At 40.8% G+C, this 15,816-nt stretch overlaps 1 protein-coding gene and 1 pseudogene across 2 annotated transcripts; both read left to right on the top strand.

Annotated features, from left to right (window-relative positions):
* Positions 1–2,914: 2,914 nt before the first annotated feature.
* LOC146046068 (uncharacterized) lies at positions 2,915–13,901 on the top strand. Of its 2 annotated transcripts, none has more exons than XR_014465735.1 (5): positions 2,915–3,124; positions 7,875–8,031; positions 8,489–8,573; positions 12,172–12,196; positions 13,466–13,901. XR_014465735.1 is itself a non-coding variant. In XM_083165242.1 (5 exons), the coding sequence occupies exons 2-5, from the start codon at positions 8,021–8,023 to the stop codon at positions 13,698–13,700; spliced, it is 393 nt and encodes a 130-aa protein (XP_083021368.1). In that variant the 5' UTR covers positions 2,915–3,124; positions 7,875–8,020; the 3' UTR covers positions 13,701–13,901. The 2 variants fall into 2 exon arrangements, 1 of the variants encoding a protein (XP_083021368.1); XM_083165242.1 differs by having other exon boundaries at positions 13,429–13,901.
* LOC146046559 (5S ribosomal RNA) lies at positions 10,011–10,129 on the top strand (annotated as a pseudogene).
* Positions 13,902–15,816: the final 1,915 nt, after the last annotated feature.

The following is a 15,816-nucleotide window of genomic DNA, read 5'->3' as shown; positions in this document are numbered from 1 at the left end:
GTCAGATTTTACAATATATAGACAAAAAGCACTAATGCAGTTGATTTATTTATTGGTTAAATCATATGGAAAGGCTGTCATACGGAAGCTGATGGGTCAGAGCTGGCAATATATGAGAAAATAGACAGTGGTGTCTGTGGTGTGGTTTATATTATTATCAGCTTCAGCTTTGATTAATGCCACACTTGTATGCACCCAGTGTTGTCTATATTTCTTTATATATATTGCATATCAAATTATTGCATTCATCTATTTTAAACAGGTTTATTGCGAAAAAAAGGTGTTTCAACAGAGGTGATGGTAATCATAAATTAAAAGAGAAGTCCAGAAACAGAGCATTGTGTACCTCCTGAAGAGGGTCATGTTGGGAGGTATGCGACTCCGTAACGCCGACACGCGTTTCACGGAAACAGTTTTTTCAAGGCAAATCTTTTTTAACAATAACTAATAAAGTACCGGTATTAAATTTTTATATAAATACACCCATATATAAATATATATGAAAATGGGGGTATTGGAGCGCTCTATGATAGGACTTTTGGTAAGAAAAAAGTGGAAATAAAAACAAAAATAAAAGTAAAAATAAAAATAAATAAAAAATAAAATAAGAAAAGTAAATAAATATGAAGGTAAAGAAAATAAAATTCAGTATGAATATCGAGTGGACACCTGTGGAGAAATAAATGGGTTAAGAATTGGGTATCCCAATGTTTACACTCTTTAGTGGAAATGTGTGGATTTGCCCGTGAACCTAGCTCACCCTATCTAATCAGCCGGCGGTGCAGCACGGAGGGTGCGATGTATTGCCGCGGCTGAGTGTACCTTCTCCCGTAAGGCAGGTGGGCTCCAAATCTGCTCCAACGCGTTTCATGCCGCAAGGGCACTTTGTCAAGGATCCCTTGACAAAGTGCCCTTGCGGCATGAAACGCGTTGGAGCAGATTTGGAGCCCACCTGCCTCACCCCTTCTGAAGCACCTAGCAGCCAGCAAGAAGAACATCGGAAGCCGTGCCGGGACGCCGGCGAAGAACGGGACCCGACAGCTGCATCCCCGCTGCCATACGGGAGAAGGTACACTCAGCCGCGGCAATACATCACAGCCTCCGTGCTGCACCGCCGGCTGATTAGATAGGGTGAGCTAGGTTCACGGGCAAATCCACACATTTCCACTAAAGAGTGTAAACATTGGGATACCCAATTCTTAACCCATTTATTTCTCCACAGGTGTCCACTCGATATTCATACTGAATTTTATTTTCTTTACCTTCATATTTATTTACTTTTCTTATTTTATTTTTTATTTATTTTTATTTTTACTTTTATTTTTGTTTTTATTTCCACTTTTTTCTTACCAAAAGTCCTATCATAGAGCGCTCCAATACCCCCATTTTCTTATACTAGTACCAAAACGGAGCTGCCACAAACAAACTGAGCGCGGTCCATACCATATCTATAAATATATATACAGGTTGAGTATCCCGTATCCAAAATGCTCGGGACCAGGAGAATTTTGGATAACGGATTATTCCGTATTTCGGAATATTTTAATATTTCAATGATGTATTTTGAAGTATCTTGCATTTATGCTGTATAAACACATAATATACACACAAATATATTTTATTACCACATAAAATACACACAAACATATTTTAATTGTTCAAAAAACAAGGTTTCAAAACGTGAAACAAAATGTTTGTACTATCTCAGCACCGAATTTGAATGCCAAGCAATCATTGTCTTGCACATATATAGTGCCAGTTACATATCATGTCCCCAGTGATGCTGTTACATATGTTCCCAGTGAGTTTTTAGCAAAAAAAAAAATTTTTTTCACTTTCTGGAATGTCCGTATTTCGGAATAATTCGGATAACGGATATTCGGATACGGGATACTCGACCTGTATATATATACATACACAATTTTTTTTTTTCAACTAACCTCTGTGCGCCAACAAAAGACACAATCTTTTCTGTCCTTTTTTAGGTTATCAGAGTATCCAGCTATGTGTCCTGCTGTGAATTGTCCCAATAGATTATGCATTACACTACACACAGGGCGGCTTTCTCAAATTAGGGATGGCTCACATTCTGCCTTGTCTGGATTTTATATACACCTGGATTGATTCACAGGTTTCATTCATTATAAGTTCCTACTGGTGATCTCTCACTAACTAGCAGCTCCTTAGTTTAGCTAGTATCTTTGTAGATGACACAAATAAAGTAAACAAGTAAAACACATGCAGTAGGGTAGATTTTAGTGTAGTGCTCTGCCCCTTAGTGCAAGGTGTAGTAATGCAAAAAGATAGACAGGTGGTGGTGTATAAAAATGCTTTACTATAACAGTGCAATAATACAAAAGGCTTTAAAAGTTACAATGATAGGTACAGTGATAGGTTCAATTGGGCATTATACATACATACATACATACATACATGGAGACATTAGACATAAATGGGGAAATGGGGGGGGGAATTATTGGGGAACGTTCCATATTTTGGGGATCCCAGCCTTGTATGGCCAGGGTGTGGCGTCTGGATTTGGGGATGATAAATTGCCGGTGGGCACAGGCGCGGCGTCCCGCTTGCCTGTGTTAAGGAGCTGCCCTGTGATGGAGAGTCAGGGTTCGGGTTGTGGATGTGTGCTATGCGGTGGGTGGCGCGTCTTAGCCGGCGATGTTCAGGTGCTTTGCGGAGGTGCGCGGTTAGTATCGTGCCTGTGCGGGCGTCCGGGGTTGGGGTTCGTGGAACACAGAACAGAAAATATCCCCATCAGCCCACTAAGAATACTGGTGTAAGAGAGCATCCGGGGAAGCAGCACCAGCTTGCGGGACACGGAGAACACACACGGAGACGAGATTGCCTGACAGCCGCGACAAGGAGAAAGCAACACCCATGCAGCAAAGAAGGAAGCAAGCCAGGGACGGGATGAGATGAGTAACCAGGGTCCATTGGCAATGACTCGCGATGGGGGGACGCACACCAGCCAACTCCCACTAGCGACCTCTGCCAGATGCTCCATGCTCCCGACCGCGGCAAGTGACTGAAAGGGCAGACGGCACACAGCCAAACACCTGCTCAGTCAAGCCAGACGGAGAAGGCAGCACACGGAGCGCCCAGAGCCCAGGTGAGCACGAACCCCAACCCCGGATGTCCGCACAGGCACGATACCAACCGTGCACCTCCGCAAAGCACCTGAACACCACCAGCTAAGACCCTCCACCCTCCGCATAGCACACAGCCGCAACTCAGACCCTGACTCTCCATCACAGGGCAGCTCCTTAACACAGGCTGTGCCCACCAGCAACTTATCCCCAAATCCAGACCCCACACCCGGGCCATACCAGGCTGGGATCCCCAAAATCCAGAACATTCCCCAATAATCCCACACCCCCCCATTTCCCCATTACTGTCTAATGTCTCCATGTATGTATGTATGTATGTATGTATGTATGTATGTATGTATGTATGTATGTATGTATAATACTCAATTGAACCTATCACTGTAACTTTTAAAGCCTTTTGTATTATTGCACTGTTATAGTAAAGTATTTTTCTACACCACCACCTGTCTATCTTTTTGCATTACCACACCTTGCACTAAGGGGCGGAGCGCTACACTAAAATCTACCCTACTGCATAACCCAAAACCGTATCGGTCATCCGGCAAGTGCAGCTGCTAGCCCCAAAAGACAGGGGACAGTACGCAGGAACCCAAAAACAAGTATCTAAGTAAAACACATGATTGTTATTACTGTTCATCAGGTGTATACCAATAGCAGATATATAGAAAGATATATTGGGGGAAATGTAATAGGCTGCGATTTTTGGACATGTTCAAAAATCACCCAATATCGCACCTTTAAAAATTTGAATTTTAAATGTGTACATTTTCAGTCATGAAAATGTGCACATTTTCAGACATGCAATTTTGTGTAAAAAAAAAAAAATACGGCATGGGGTCCCCCCTCCTGAGCATAACCAGAGCCGGACCTGGTTCCAAAAATATGGGCGACAAAAAGCGTAGGGGTCCCCCATATTTCTGAAACCAGCCCCGGGCTCCAACAGCCCGCGGTGTCATACCACAGCCGGGGGAAACTTTTTATATAAGGTCCCCCGGCCGACAAATGAGTACCGTGGCTGGTCAGCCTTGGACGGGGTACCCGGAGAAGTGGGGACCCCCCCAATAAATCCCCCCCCAGGCATCACACGTCCAGGGCTGAAGCCCGGGGCTGTCACCGGCGTCCATGGCCAGTGGACGCCAGCCTGATAGGGTTAAATCTGACATACCTAACATTGCTTTATACAGGAGAACTACAAGTGCCAGCAGACCTCCCCCGCAGGCTGAGACTTGATGAATCACAAGTCCCAGCATTAATGAGCCCACTGGGACTTGTAGTCCACCTGTAAGAAGAATGTTAAAAGAAAAGACACACACACAGAAAAGTATAACTTTATTACACACACACCTCACTTTTACACCAACATACTTACCAATTCAGGGTCCAGCGCTGGTCTGTCTGCTCCACAGCCGGCTCACCCTGCACTGACAGCGGGGTGAACGGGCTTTCTCCGTCGCAGCTAACAGACCAGGGTAAGTATATTGGTGTAAAAGTGAGGTGTGTGTATGTGTGTGAAATAAAGTTATACTTTTCTGTGTATGTCTCTTCTTTCAACATTCTTTTTACAGGTGGACTACAAGTCCCAGCGGGCCCATTAATGCCCCGCATGCTGGGACGTGGTTCTCCAAGTCCCAGCCTGCGGGAGAGATCTGATGGCACTTGTAGTTCTCCTGTATAAAGCAATGTTAGGTATGTCAGATTTAACCCTATCAGGCCGGCGTCCACTGGCCAAGGGACGGGTGAAGCCTGGGGGGGGGACCCCTTTATTGGGGGGGTCCCCACTCCTCCAGTTACCAGCCACGGTGCTCATGTTTCGGCCGGGGGACCTTATATAAAAAGTGTCCCCTGGCTGTGGCATGACACCACGGGCTGTTGGAGACCGGTGCTGGTTTCAAAATACGGGGGACCCCAAGATTTTTTGTCCCCAGTATTCTTGGAACCAGGACCAGTCCAAAAGTCCGGGGCTGGTTTCAGAAATATGGTGGACCCCTACGCTTTTTGTCCCCCGTATTCAATGAGCCCGGGGCTGGTTATGCTCAGGAGGGGGGACCCCACACCATTTAAAAAAAAAAAAAAAAACTTTTATACGTTTTTTTTACACCAGACCATGCACAGATCTCAATGCCTGGTTCTGTCAAATTCGCCTGTCAGAACATGGTCTATTCTTTTGGCGATTTTTGGTAATGTTTACCAAAAATTGCACCCTATTACATTTGCGAGTTGTATACTTTATAATGGGAAAACATCTGGATGCGAGTTGAAGCGAGACTAAAAATCGCCACTTCAAAATGTGCAATTTTGTGGCAAAAATACGCTTTTTTACCGCGAATTGCACCTTATTACATGGGCAATTTTTGGAAATATATTATATTATGTCTCTGCTATTCGGCTACTTATATTATATTGCCTGTATTCACAATGAAAAATTAATTCACTATTTCTGCCATTGCAAACGAAGCGTCTCCTTAATAATTTTATATATTTTATATATAACACTGTATGTGATCTTAAAAACTTTCAAACATTTTTAAACAGGATGCGACATCTGCCATATTCTCATATATATATATATATATAAAGAATGCAAAGGAAACTGCTTGATACAGGAATATCCTAAAATAAGCAAGAGAAAGGTTTTAAAGTGAAAGAAAAAGACAAGAAAAACATAGACTATTTCTATCTATTGTGTTTATTTCCTACCGGTAATAGCCCCACTCATTTCAGTAAATTAATTGAATAGCTATCCCCTACAACTTTTCGGAATGAGTAGCACCAACACTGAGGTAGACTGGGACCAGGGGCGCAACTATAGCACCGCAGCCCCCGCGGACCAGGGACCAGGAACACGCTGACTGGGAGACTCCCAGGATGCTATAACCGGCACCCTGTAGCAGTGAAACCTGGCTTTTATTTTGAACAGGGAGTGGGAGCTGTGCTGCCGCTGCCGCTGCCGCCACCAGACGCCAGGCGGAAGTTCGGGGTGTTGCATAGCAATGCCCTGACGCCTGCCGTCCATCACAGGCAGGAAGCCCGGCAACGCCCCCGGGATCTCCCTGCCGCCGGAGCTAGACCCTGATGGCTGCTGCCGGAGTCAGGTAAGCGGCCACAGCGTGTAACACACACTCTGTACCAGTGAAATCAAATCACTATATATGGTTATCAACCACGAAGCAGGCTGTGAGGCAACGCAACATTATCTCACAGAACAATCCAACATCTCAAACAGACAAATAAATTTAATTTTGGACAATGTTGAAGACATAATTATTTCTGGTATAGTGGCATATTCTTCAATCAAGAACAGGGGGCCGCCATGGGAACTTCCTTTGTCTTTGGTAGGATATCGAAATTTGGGAAAATAATCATTATCTCAAGAAAATAAACTGATGGAAAAGGTGCATAGATGACCTGTTTTTTGTGTGGGAACTGATCGAATTTAAACAATATATGAATGACAATTCATTAAACCTTGAATTCCCAACAACACACAGCAATGACATGGTTGTCTTTCTAGACCTGTAGATCTATATTAAAAAGAACAGGATCCAGACTAGAACACACATAAAAACCATAAATGGCAACAACATGCTGGCCTATAACAATAATCATCACCATCAGTGGAGAAACAACATACCAGGTGGACAATTCCACCGGCTAAGAAGAAATTGTATCAAAGACAACACCTTTGAATCACAAAGCAAAGATTTGGAAAATACATGTTTACAAAAGGGCTACAAAGAGAACTTAATTAAAGAACAGATCAGATTACTGAAGAGAAATTAACTTATTAATTACAAACCCAAAATTCAAAAAGAAATGCCTGTCACATTTATCACGAAATATAGCAGTAATTATAAAAATATTGAAAGCATACTAAATCAACACTGGCACATCCTAATGCTTGATGAACAACTACAACAAACCCTGATTTCAAAACCAAAAATCATTTATCCAAAGGCAAGACCCTAACAGACCCTAACAAATAGTTACCTCCCTAAACAAGAAACAATGAAAAAAACAACAAAAGGATTCTTTCACTGTACGAAATGTATGGGTTGCAAAAATCAACAAACCAATAACTCATCAAAACAAAACAAAAAAGTTTTCAGGTAAAAGACCATCTTTCATGTGACACGGAAGGGGTAATATACCTTTTAGAATGCCCATGTGGCCTTCATTATGTTAGCCAAATAAAAAGAAAATTAAAAATCAGGATTGCAGAACATCTGTATAGTATAAAAAAAATGACTAAAAACGCATAGTTTTTCTGCTCACTTTCTAGAAATACATAATAAAAACCCTAAAGGTCTTAAATTTATGGGAATACAAAATGTAACACCTTATTGGAGACAAGAAGACCTGGTATCCACTCTAAAAAGAACAGAAACCAAATGGATATTTATTCACGATACCCTAGAACTAAAGGGTTTAAATATCGATATCGAATTAAAAGTATTGCTATAAATAAAACAAATCCTTTATGATCTCCCATTTGCTTCCATCCCCACCTTCTTCTTCGTTGAAAATTTCCATTTATGTATCTTCAATTTATCATTTATTATTTTTTATTTTTATTTATTCTGATTTTTATTTGTATTTTTATTTATATTTACTTTATTTGTATATATTTTTTTATTGTTAATTTTATTATATTTTTTTATATTTTTTCACATTTTAATTATTTATTTATTTTTTTGGTGCAAAACTTAAGGAAAAATCCTTGTTTTATAAGTAACCCATATTATCTTTGCATAGGGACCCCAGAAGGAAAGCTGCCTCCTGCACCCATCCGGCAGCACAGCACACCCAAAGAATCCAGTGACATCGGAAGACTCCCACTGCACGCTGAAGCTGGAGATCTACAGACTTCGCCTGACCCTGCCGTCTGGAGTACCCATTCAATGGATTCCAGGTAGTTGCATATAGGGAAAGCTAGGTGCCCTCTCAACCTCTCTTCAGAGGGTTGTAAACATTTTTTGCACTTAAGTTTTTATTTTTTATTATTTTTTATTTTATTTATATATTTTTTATCTTATCTATTCTTTTTATTGTCCTTCTTGCTCTAACCCCTACTATCTTTATACCTTTCCCACCCACCTCATCTTATAGAAACAAGTGCTTGGTGTTTTTTGCTTATAGCAATCTTCCAATTACATTTCCATTTACTGGTCAGCTTCAACATTCAGCGCAATTTCATGTTTTGGGATATCCTCCCATAATTTCCTACAATGGGAATGAGGCAAATAAGGGGGAGCCAACTCAAGGTCAGAAGGGATGAAATAAAGGGAAAAGGGGGAGGGCAGTGAACATGAATCATTTCTCAAGATGTAAAGTACTTAAATGAATTCAAGATCTATGTTTTCCTTCAGATCTTTGGGTTTCACTGAGTGGAGTTTCAAAATCCAAGCAGCTTCCTGCCTACATAGGCTCGTAAAGCGGTCCCCACCACGACTAGTAAGTTGCACGTTATAGACCAATCACTAGCATCCCTTTAGAATCACTATTGTGGACTTCTAGTAAAGGTTTGGGGACACTGGTTTGTGCAGCTGTTCAAAATATTTCTCCTATGATCAATTATAATGCAGTGTGATTGCATCTGAAAAATCCCACTACTTTAGGGCCTACCAGCATTCTTTGTTCTAAATTGCTGGTTGATTTTAGGGAACCTTTAAAAAAACTAGGTGCTAAATTGTTTTTTTTTTATGGTGCGCGCTTTACTAAATAAAATTGAAAGTGTAGAGTCTAATTGACCCCTTAAAACAGGGTCAGTACTTAAAAGGGGATACTTTTTCTTAATGATCTTAGTAATTATCCTTGCTGTCACATTTTGTCTTGATATGATAACTTAGTATTCCCTTTTGTGTTTAGCTTTTTGGATACCATCTGAAGGTTATTAGTACAGTACTTTTCGTGAGGATTTCTCTCCTATCTAGCCTACTAGAATAGTCGCAGGCTTCCTTTAGCACATCTTGTGGGTAGCCAAGGTTCTTGAAATCATTAATAAACAAAACGGTTTGTACCTCCTATTTCTTATTTGAGGTACAGTTCCTTTTAATCCTATATAGTTGGCTTTTCGGTACATTTTTAAGCCATCTTTTTTATGATTCCTGGAAAAGGGAATAAAGCTACAAACATCAACTGCCTTCTTGAAGCTAGCTACTGTAACAGTCCCCTCAACCACCTCCACCTCAATGTCCAAAAAATGAATTAGTGAAGGATGGTGGGTGCTAGTGAAGGAAAACCCATACATGTTGGCATTTAAATAAGATACAAAATTAGTAATAACTGAGGGTGGGTTTGTTTTGTTTGTAAGATACAAAACAAAAGAAAGCAAACGCTTTTTGGGCGCACTCTTTAGAAAAATTGTAGAATTAATTTGTTTAAAACATAACTTTTATTATGGACTTGTTAAAATAAGACGGCATGGCGCATAAATACAATAGACATCGTTCTGCATGTGCAATTAGTTTGGTTTTTGTTGTGTGGTACTTTTGGATAATAAATATTGTATCATATATCACTAATTTGAAAAAGATGACCACACATATAATTTATCATTCATTGCATATAGTCATCAAAGGTATAGTGACCTGAGTGACCAAAGGTGGCAAAAATGAGTTATTGGTCCCCAACTGTAAAAAACAGATGGGGTTTCCGTGACCCCACGTTACTAGATAAATCTTATTCAATAATTGCTGCCTAAGTTGGCAAATAAACTGAAACAATTGCTGCCTAGGTTGGCAAGAAATTATGAAATTATGAAGTAAAGCAGTAGGCGGCTCCTGTGCTGTCAGTCAGTTGACTTGGATACCTAGAACAAAATACCACACCTGGACTTCTCCAGGGGTCACCCAACTGGATACTGCCGTGTCGTGACCCAACTCGCAACGAGTGTACCACCATACCTCACTGGAGTGCCCAAACCCATTTCGAACTTGGAAGCCAAGCAGTGAAGGGCCAGGGCAGTATCCAGTTGGGTGACCCCTGGAGAAGTCCAGGTGTGGTATTTTGTTCTAGGTATCCAAGTCAACTGACTGACAGCACAGGAGCCGCCTACTGCTTTACTTCATAATTTCATAATTTCTTGCCAACCTAGGCAGCAATTGTTTCAGTTTATTTGCCAACTTAGGCAGCAATTATTGAATAAGATTTATCTAGTAACGTGGGGTCACGGAAACCCCATCTGTTTTTTACAGTTGGGGACCAATAACTCATTTTTGCCACCTTTGGTCACTCAGGTCACTATACCTTTGATGACTATATGCAATGAATGATAAATTATATGTGTGGTCATCTTTTTCAAATTAGTGATATATGATACAATATTTATTATCCAAAAGTACCACACAACAAAAACCAAACTAATTGCACATGCAGAACGATGTCTATTGTATTTATGCGCCATGCCGTCTTATTTTAACAAGTCCATAATAAAAGTTATGTTTTAAACAAATTAATTCTACAATTTTTCTAAAGAGTGCGCCCAAAAAGCGTTTGCTTTCTTTTGTTTTGTATCTTACAAACAAAACAAACCCACCCTCAGTTATTGCTACTGAACGCTGGGCGCACCACCAACCAAATAACCACCAGTATTTATGACCATGTGGTTTCCATGTTGGTTACAACAAATTTGATTAATTAATCATAATTAATTCAGCTGTGCGGGCCCTTCCCCACCCTTTCCTTACAAAATTAGTAATGTAAGAAGTGTCCCCGTGCCAAACAAAAAACAGGTCGTCGATATAGCGACCATAGAGGACCAGGTTTGATGCGTCAGATGTTGGCGTATAGATGTTGGCAAAGCTAGGTACGAACCTCGTCCCCATCGCTGTACCGAGGACCTGCAAGTAGTGACAGTGATCAAATAAGAAGTGATTGTGTGACAAAATAAAATCAATAGAGACCAGTATAAATTCACACCTCTCCTTCGAGATCCCAGCATCTTTCATTAGGCAGTTATCAACTGCCTTTCTCCCTTTTTGGTGGGGTATGTTGGTATAAAGTTCCGGGACATCACAGGTCACAAACATATAGTTGGTATCCCACTTTAGTCCCTCTATTAGTTGAATAAATTGAGTGGTATCACGTATATGCGATCTCAAGGAAGAGGCATGTGGCTGGAGATAACTATCTATTTGTCTATTTATCTAAATTGGGATAAATTAGAAATTAAGCCCCCAATTTCTGAAATAATGGGTCACCCAGGTGGATTGTGTAGTGTTTTGTGGATTTTGAGTAAATTATAAAAAATGGGGATGAACGGGTGGAGGGGGTAGAGGAAATCAAATTCGTCACGAGTGATAGTACTTTTGTCTAGCACTGTGGACAAAAGGGTGATTGAGTTGACCTTGATACCTAGAGGTGGGGTCACAGTGAAGGGTTTTGTAGAAATTTTCTTGTGCTAGTTGGTGTTAAGCTTCCTTGACATAGTCTTCCATATACTGCACAACAACACCACCACCCTTGTCTGCGGGTTTTATAGTTAGGGAGACATCACTAGAGAGTTCCTTAAGAGATTGTCTTTCTCCTGGTCCCAAATTGTACAAACAATGGTGTATTTTGGTCTCACACAACAGGCGAAACTCTTCCAGAGTGGTGTGGTAGAAAGTATCTATAGCACTTGACTTATGCTGGACAGGGAAGAATTGGGATTTATTTTTAAAGATTTTTGTTATTTACATTAAAAATCTCAACCACTTTATTGTGTTCAATCTTGGTAGGGTCCATATTCTCCAGAAGGAGGTCATTCAGCATTCAAAGTCCTACTTTGTCTGTTTGCTCTAAAGTAATACTCATAGCTGGTACATGAGTTTGAATTTTTGACTGCAAAAAATCTTGTTTTGCAGAGACCTCTTATAAATCTGTTTAACTCAATAAACAGTTCAAAAAAATTAGGTACAGATGTGGGTGCGAATTTCATTCCCCTAGAGAGTATGGGTACCTCAGTTTCAGATACAATGTTAGAGGATAAATTAAATACTCCTACTGCATCTAATTCAATCTTTGATTTTTGTCTGTGCTTCTCTTTCTCCATGTTTACCTCTTGATCTAGATCCCTTGCTCTTTTTGGAGTTCTGGTGAGTTTTTCTAACTTATTTAAGTGTTGTAATCAAGTGTTTAGTGGTTCTGGGGGTCTCCCTTCTCCTCTCCTCCTGTCTAAAAAGTTGGTGTTAAGGAAATTCTGTTGGTTGGGTTCTTCCTGACTGAACCATCTAGTACCTTGTACTGGTCTGTTGTTTCTATGGGTCACTTGTCTCCAACTAGTTTGGGGGTCTGTAGTGGGACCTCTGTAACAGTCTCTATGGATCTCCCTGCTAGGATATCTGTTCCTATACCTATTCCTTGAATTGGGTTATGGGCGGGGCTTATCTCTTGGCCTCTCTGCCCACTCCCTGTCCTGTTGATATCTGCCATTCTCTCCTCTATTTCTCTTTTTTTGTAGTCTCTAACTTGATCCAAGCTGTAAATCCCTTTTAAATTCCTTTACTTTTCTTTCCACTACCTCTTTTTCATATTGTTCAAGTCGGGTATTAACAATGAACTCTCTTTCTTTATAATATGGTTCGTCCTTAAATTTAAAGAGTGCCTCTTGTGTGGTTTTAATTTCTTTATCCATCTCTCTTCACTTATTTTCCCTGTAATCTATCAGTAATTGCATCAGTGCAAATGAACATTTGTCTAAACATTTTTCCCATTGATCCAATAGAGAGGGATCATCATAAAATGATAGAGCCTTAAAGATCCTCAGGCCCGTGGGATTTTCACATTTTCAACATATTTAGTTTAAGTGGTTTTGTCCCACGAATATCTGCATTCAGATTTAAGCAGTTCCTCTAAACGCCCTGAATGCTCTAAATGTGGGAAGTTGGGGCTAATGTTTTTATCACACTCATAGTTACATAAGATCCTGGGTGAGATTTAATAGGATGAGAGATTCAGAAAGTGAGAGATTTGGTGAGAAATCTCCAGTTTTTTTAAAGTGGCAATCATTTACACTGCTAAACCAGTTTGATTTTGAAGTGTAAATGATTGCCGCTTTAAAAAAAACTGGAGATTTCTCACCAAATCTCTAATTTTCGGAATCTCTCATCCCATTAAATCTCACCCCCTGTCTCCTTTGCATTCTATCTGCATAACAAGTAAGGTTCATTGTTTGTTCACACTCAGTTTTTCTCAGCTGCCAACATGTGGCAAAAGGTAAAAACAGTTAAAAAGTATTTTTTTTAAATTGATTATGCTGATTTAATGCTTATTGTTTATTAAATATTTTTAGTTTTTAATATTCATTGATTCATTCATTGGCACCCAGTGCTCCAAGCGCCCCGCTTCTATTTCTATTGCTGCAGGAGTATACTAGCCATAGTCAACCTCTACAATGCTAATACCGGAAGCAAAAGTCCGAAAAAGTCCGAAAGTCCGAAAAAGAGCGGTGGTCAGTTTAGAACGCAACCGGAATTGCCGTGTGGAATGCACGGAATTTCCAGGGGAAGGACAAATGAAAATTTGCATCTTGCCTCCCTTTCTCTTATTAGGAGGGGTATAAATACCAGGAACATTTGCTCAGTGTCCATCCAAACCTGAAGGATACATACCCCAAAATGCATTGCTTGGAAAGACACTTGATCGATGGATGGATGCACCAGAACTGACCTGATATGGACCCTAGGACCAACTACGTCAACTGCGGTGGTGCCGAGCAATGAAGTTCGGACCGCATTGCTTTTGTTAGCATAAATCCACTGCAGCCTTTAATTGGGGTGAGACACCTGCTTTTGTTTGGGGATCGGTATATTGTATGTTTTTAAGGATATTTTTGTTTTTATGCTAATTTTTCAATAAAAACTGTATGTCAACCCTTCTAACATATGGGTGTGTATGAACATCTTTTATGGTCTTTGCGCCAAAACCAGTGTATTTTTTCCACTTAAAGCTTGTTTTGAAGAGTAGGTGTATTTTTATATGCACTGTGGGCTGCATTCACCATCATTTATTGCGCAATTTCATAGAACAAACCCTTGAGAATAGAATGCAATTTCCTTTTATTTCGAAGTTGAGATTTATGGGCAGTATGGATGGTGTAATGGTTAGCAATACTGCCTCACAGCACTGAGGTCATGTGTTCGATTCCCACCATGGCTGTGCAGTTTGTATGTTCTCCCTGTACTTGCGTGGGTTTCTTCCAGGTACTCCAGTTTCCTCCTACAATCCATAAATGTACTGGTAGGCTAATTGGCTCCCAATAAATGAACCCTAGAATGTCTGTGTGTGTGTGTGTGTGTCCACGTGGTAGGGAATATAGATTGTAAGCTTCACTGGGGCAAGGATTAATGTGAATGTTCAAAAATTCTCTGTAAAGCAATGCAGAATGTGTGTGTGCTATATAAGAAACTGTTAATAAATAAATGTATGCTTTGACATGTGTACTGATTTGAAAATTGCCTCAAAAAAGCAAATTAATATTTTGTTTCACCAAAATTGGCCTTTAATACCTTACTGCTTTAGATTGACCGGCTACTATCAACCTTCATGTGTTGTCTGGCACTATTCCCTTCTTATATCTTCTGACGATCCGAATATTTAGCCAGACCTTATATAAATAGATTAAAGATCTTTTTCTAAGCTCTAAAAGCCTATCTGTAGAATCAACTCTCTGGCAGTACTACTGACATTAGGATAAATAGTGGGACAGACCTTTCACACTCCAGTGCTTCTGTTTAATGAGAAGTTATTGGCTGCATTCCTCATCAACCCTGTGTTGTAGGATACAGATCTTTGTTATGACGGTGTAGCCATCTGGACTGTGTCAGGTCATACACTATGCAGAGTGATTTATCAAACCTTTCAGGTGCTTTAGACAAAACATCCCATTCATTTTCATTCCTTCTCCTCCTATTACCTAAAGATCATATTTATTTGATAGAAACTCAATGAAGTGTTCTGATTTTCGACATTCACAAAGTAAATATTTACTGCCAAGTGCTGTTACCCCACCTCAGAAGAGTCTGTCAGTATTTACTCAATAGGGTAAATGTAATAGCGTGCAAACTGTAGACATTAGCAGTTTAATAAGTACTTGTTTCCTAGCACGGCGCCACCGACTTTTATGTTATGGCATCGGGTCTATCATGCGATACGATGCGATGCGATCACACCCGATTTTTAATTGTACAGCCACCCTGATGGGTGATTACTATGTTAAATGCACCCCCAGACCCGATTTTTCATTGTACAGCCACCCTGATGGGTGATAATGCACCCCCATTGTTAACGCCACCCCCACTATCAACGTCAACCCGAAGCGTGGCGAGCGCAGCGAGCCCGCGAGGGGCGGCGGTACGCGTCCTCCGACCTTTTCATACCCCCACTATTCACGTCGGCGTGGAGTTGATTTTATATAGTGTGGCAAGCGCAGCAAGCCACCGAGCCCGGAGCGTGGCGAGCGCAGCATGCCTCGAGAGGGGACGCAGATTACTTGGCGCTCGCCACACTATCTAAAATCTACTCCACGCCGATGTGGATAGTGGGGGTATGAAAAGGTCGGAGGACGCGTACCGCCGCCCCTCACGGGCTCGCTGTGCTCGCCACCCTTCAGGTTGGCGTTGATAGTGGGGGTGCATTTAACATAGTAATCACACATCAGGGAGGCTGTACAATTAAAAATCGGGTATGGGGCTACATTTAACATAGTAATCAGCCA

Source organism: Crinia signifera, chromosome 11 (genome assembly GCF_055691185.1).
Source record: "Crinia signifera chromosome 11, ASM5569118v1, whole genome shotgun sequence".
Classification (NCBI taxonomy): Eukaryota; Metazoa; Chordata; class Amphibia; order Anura; family Myobatrachidae; genus Crinia; species Crinia signifera.
This window is presented reverse-complemented; position numbering and strand designations above follow the sequence as displayed.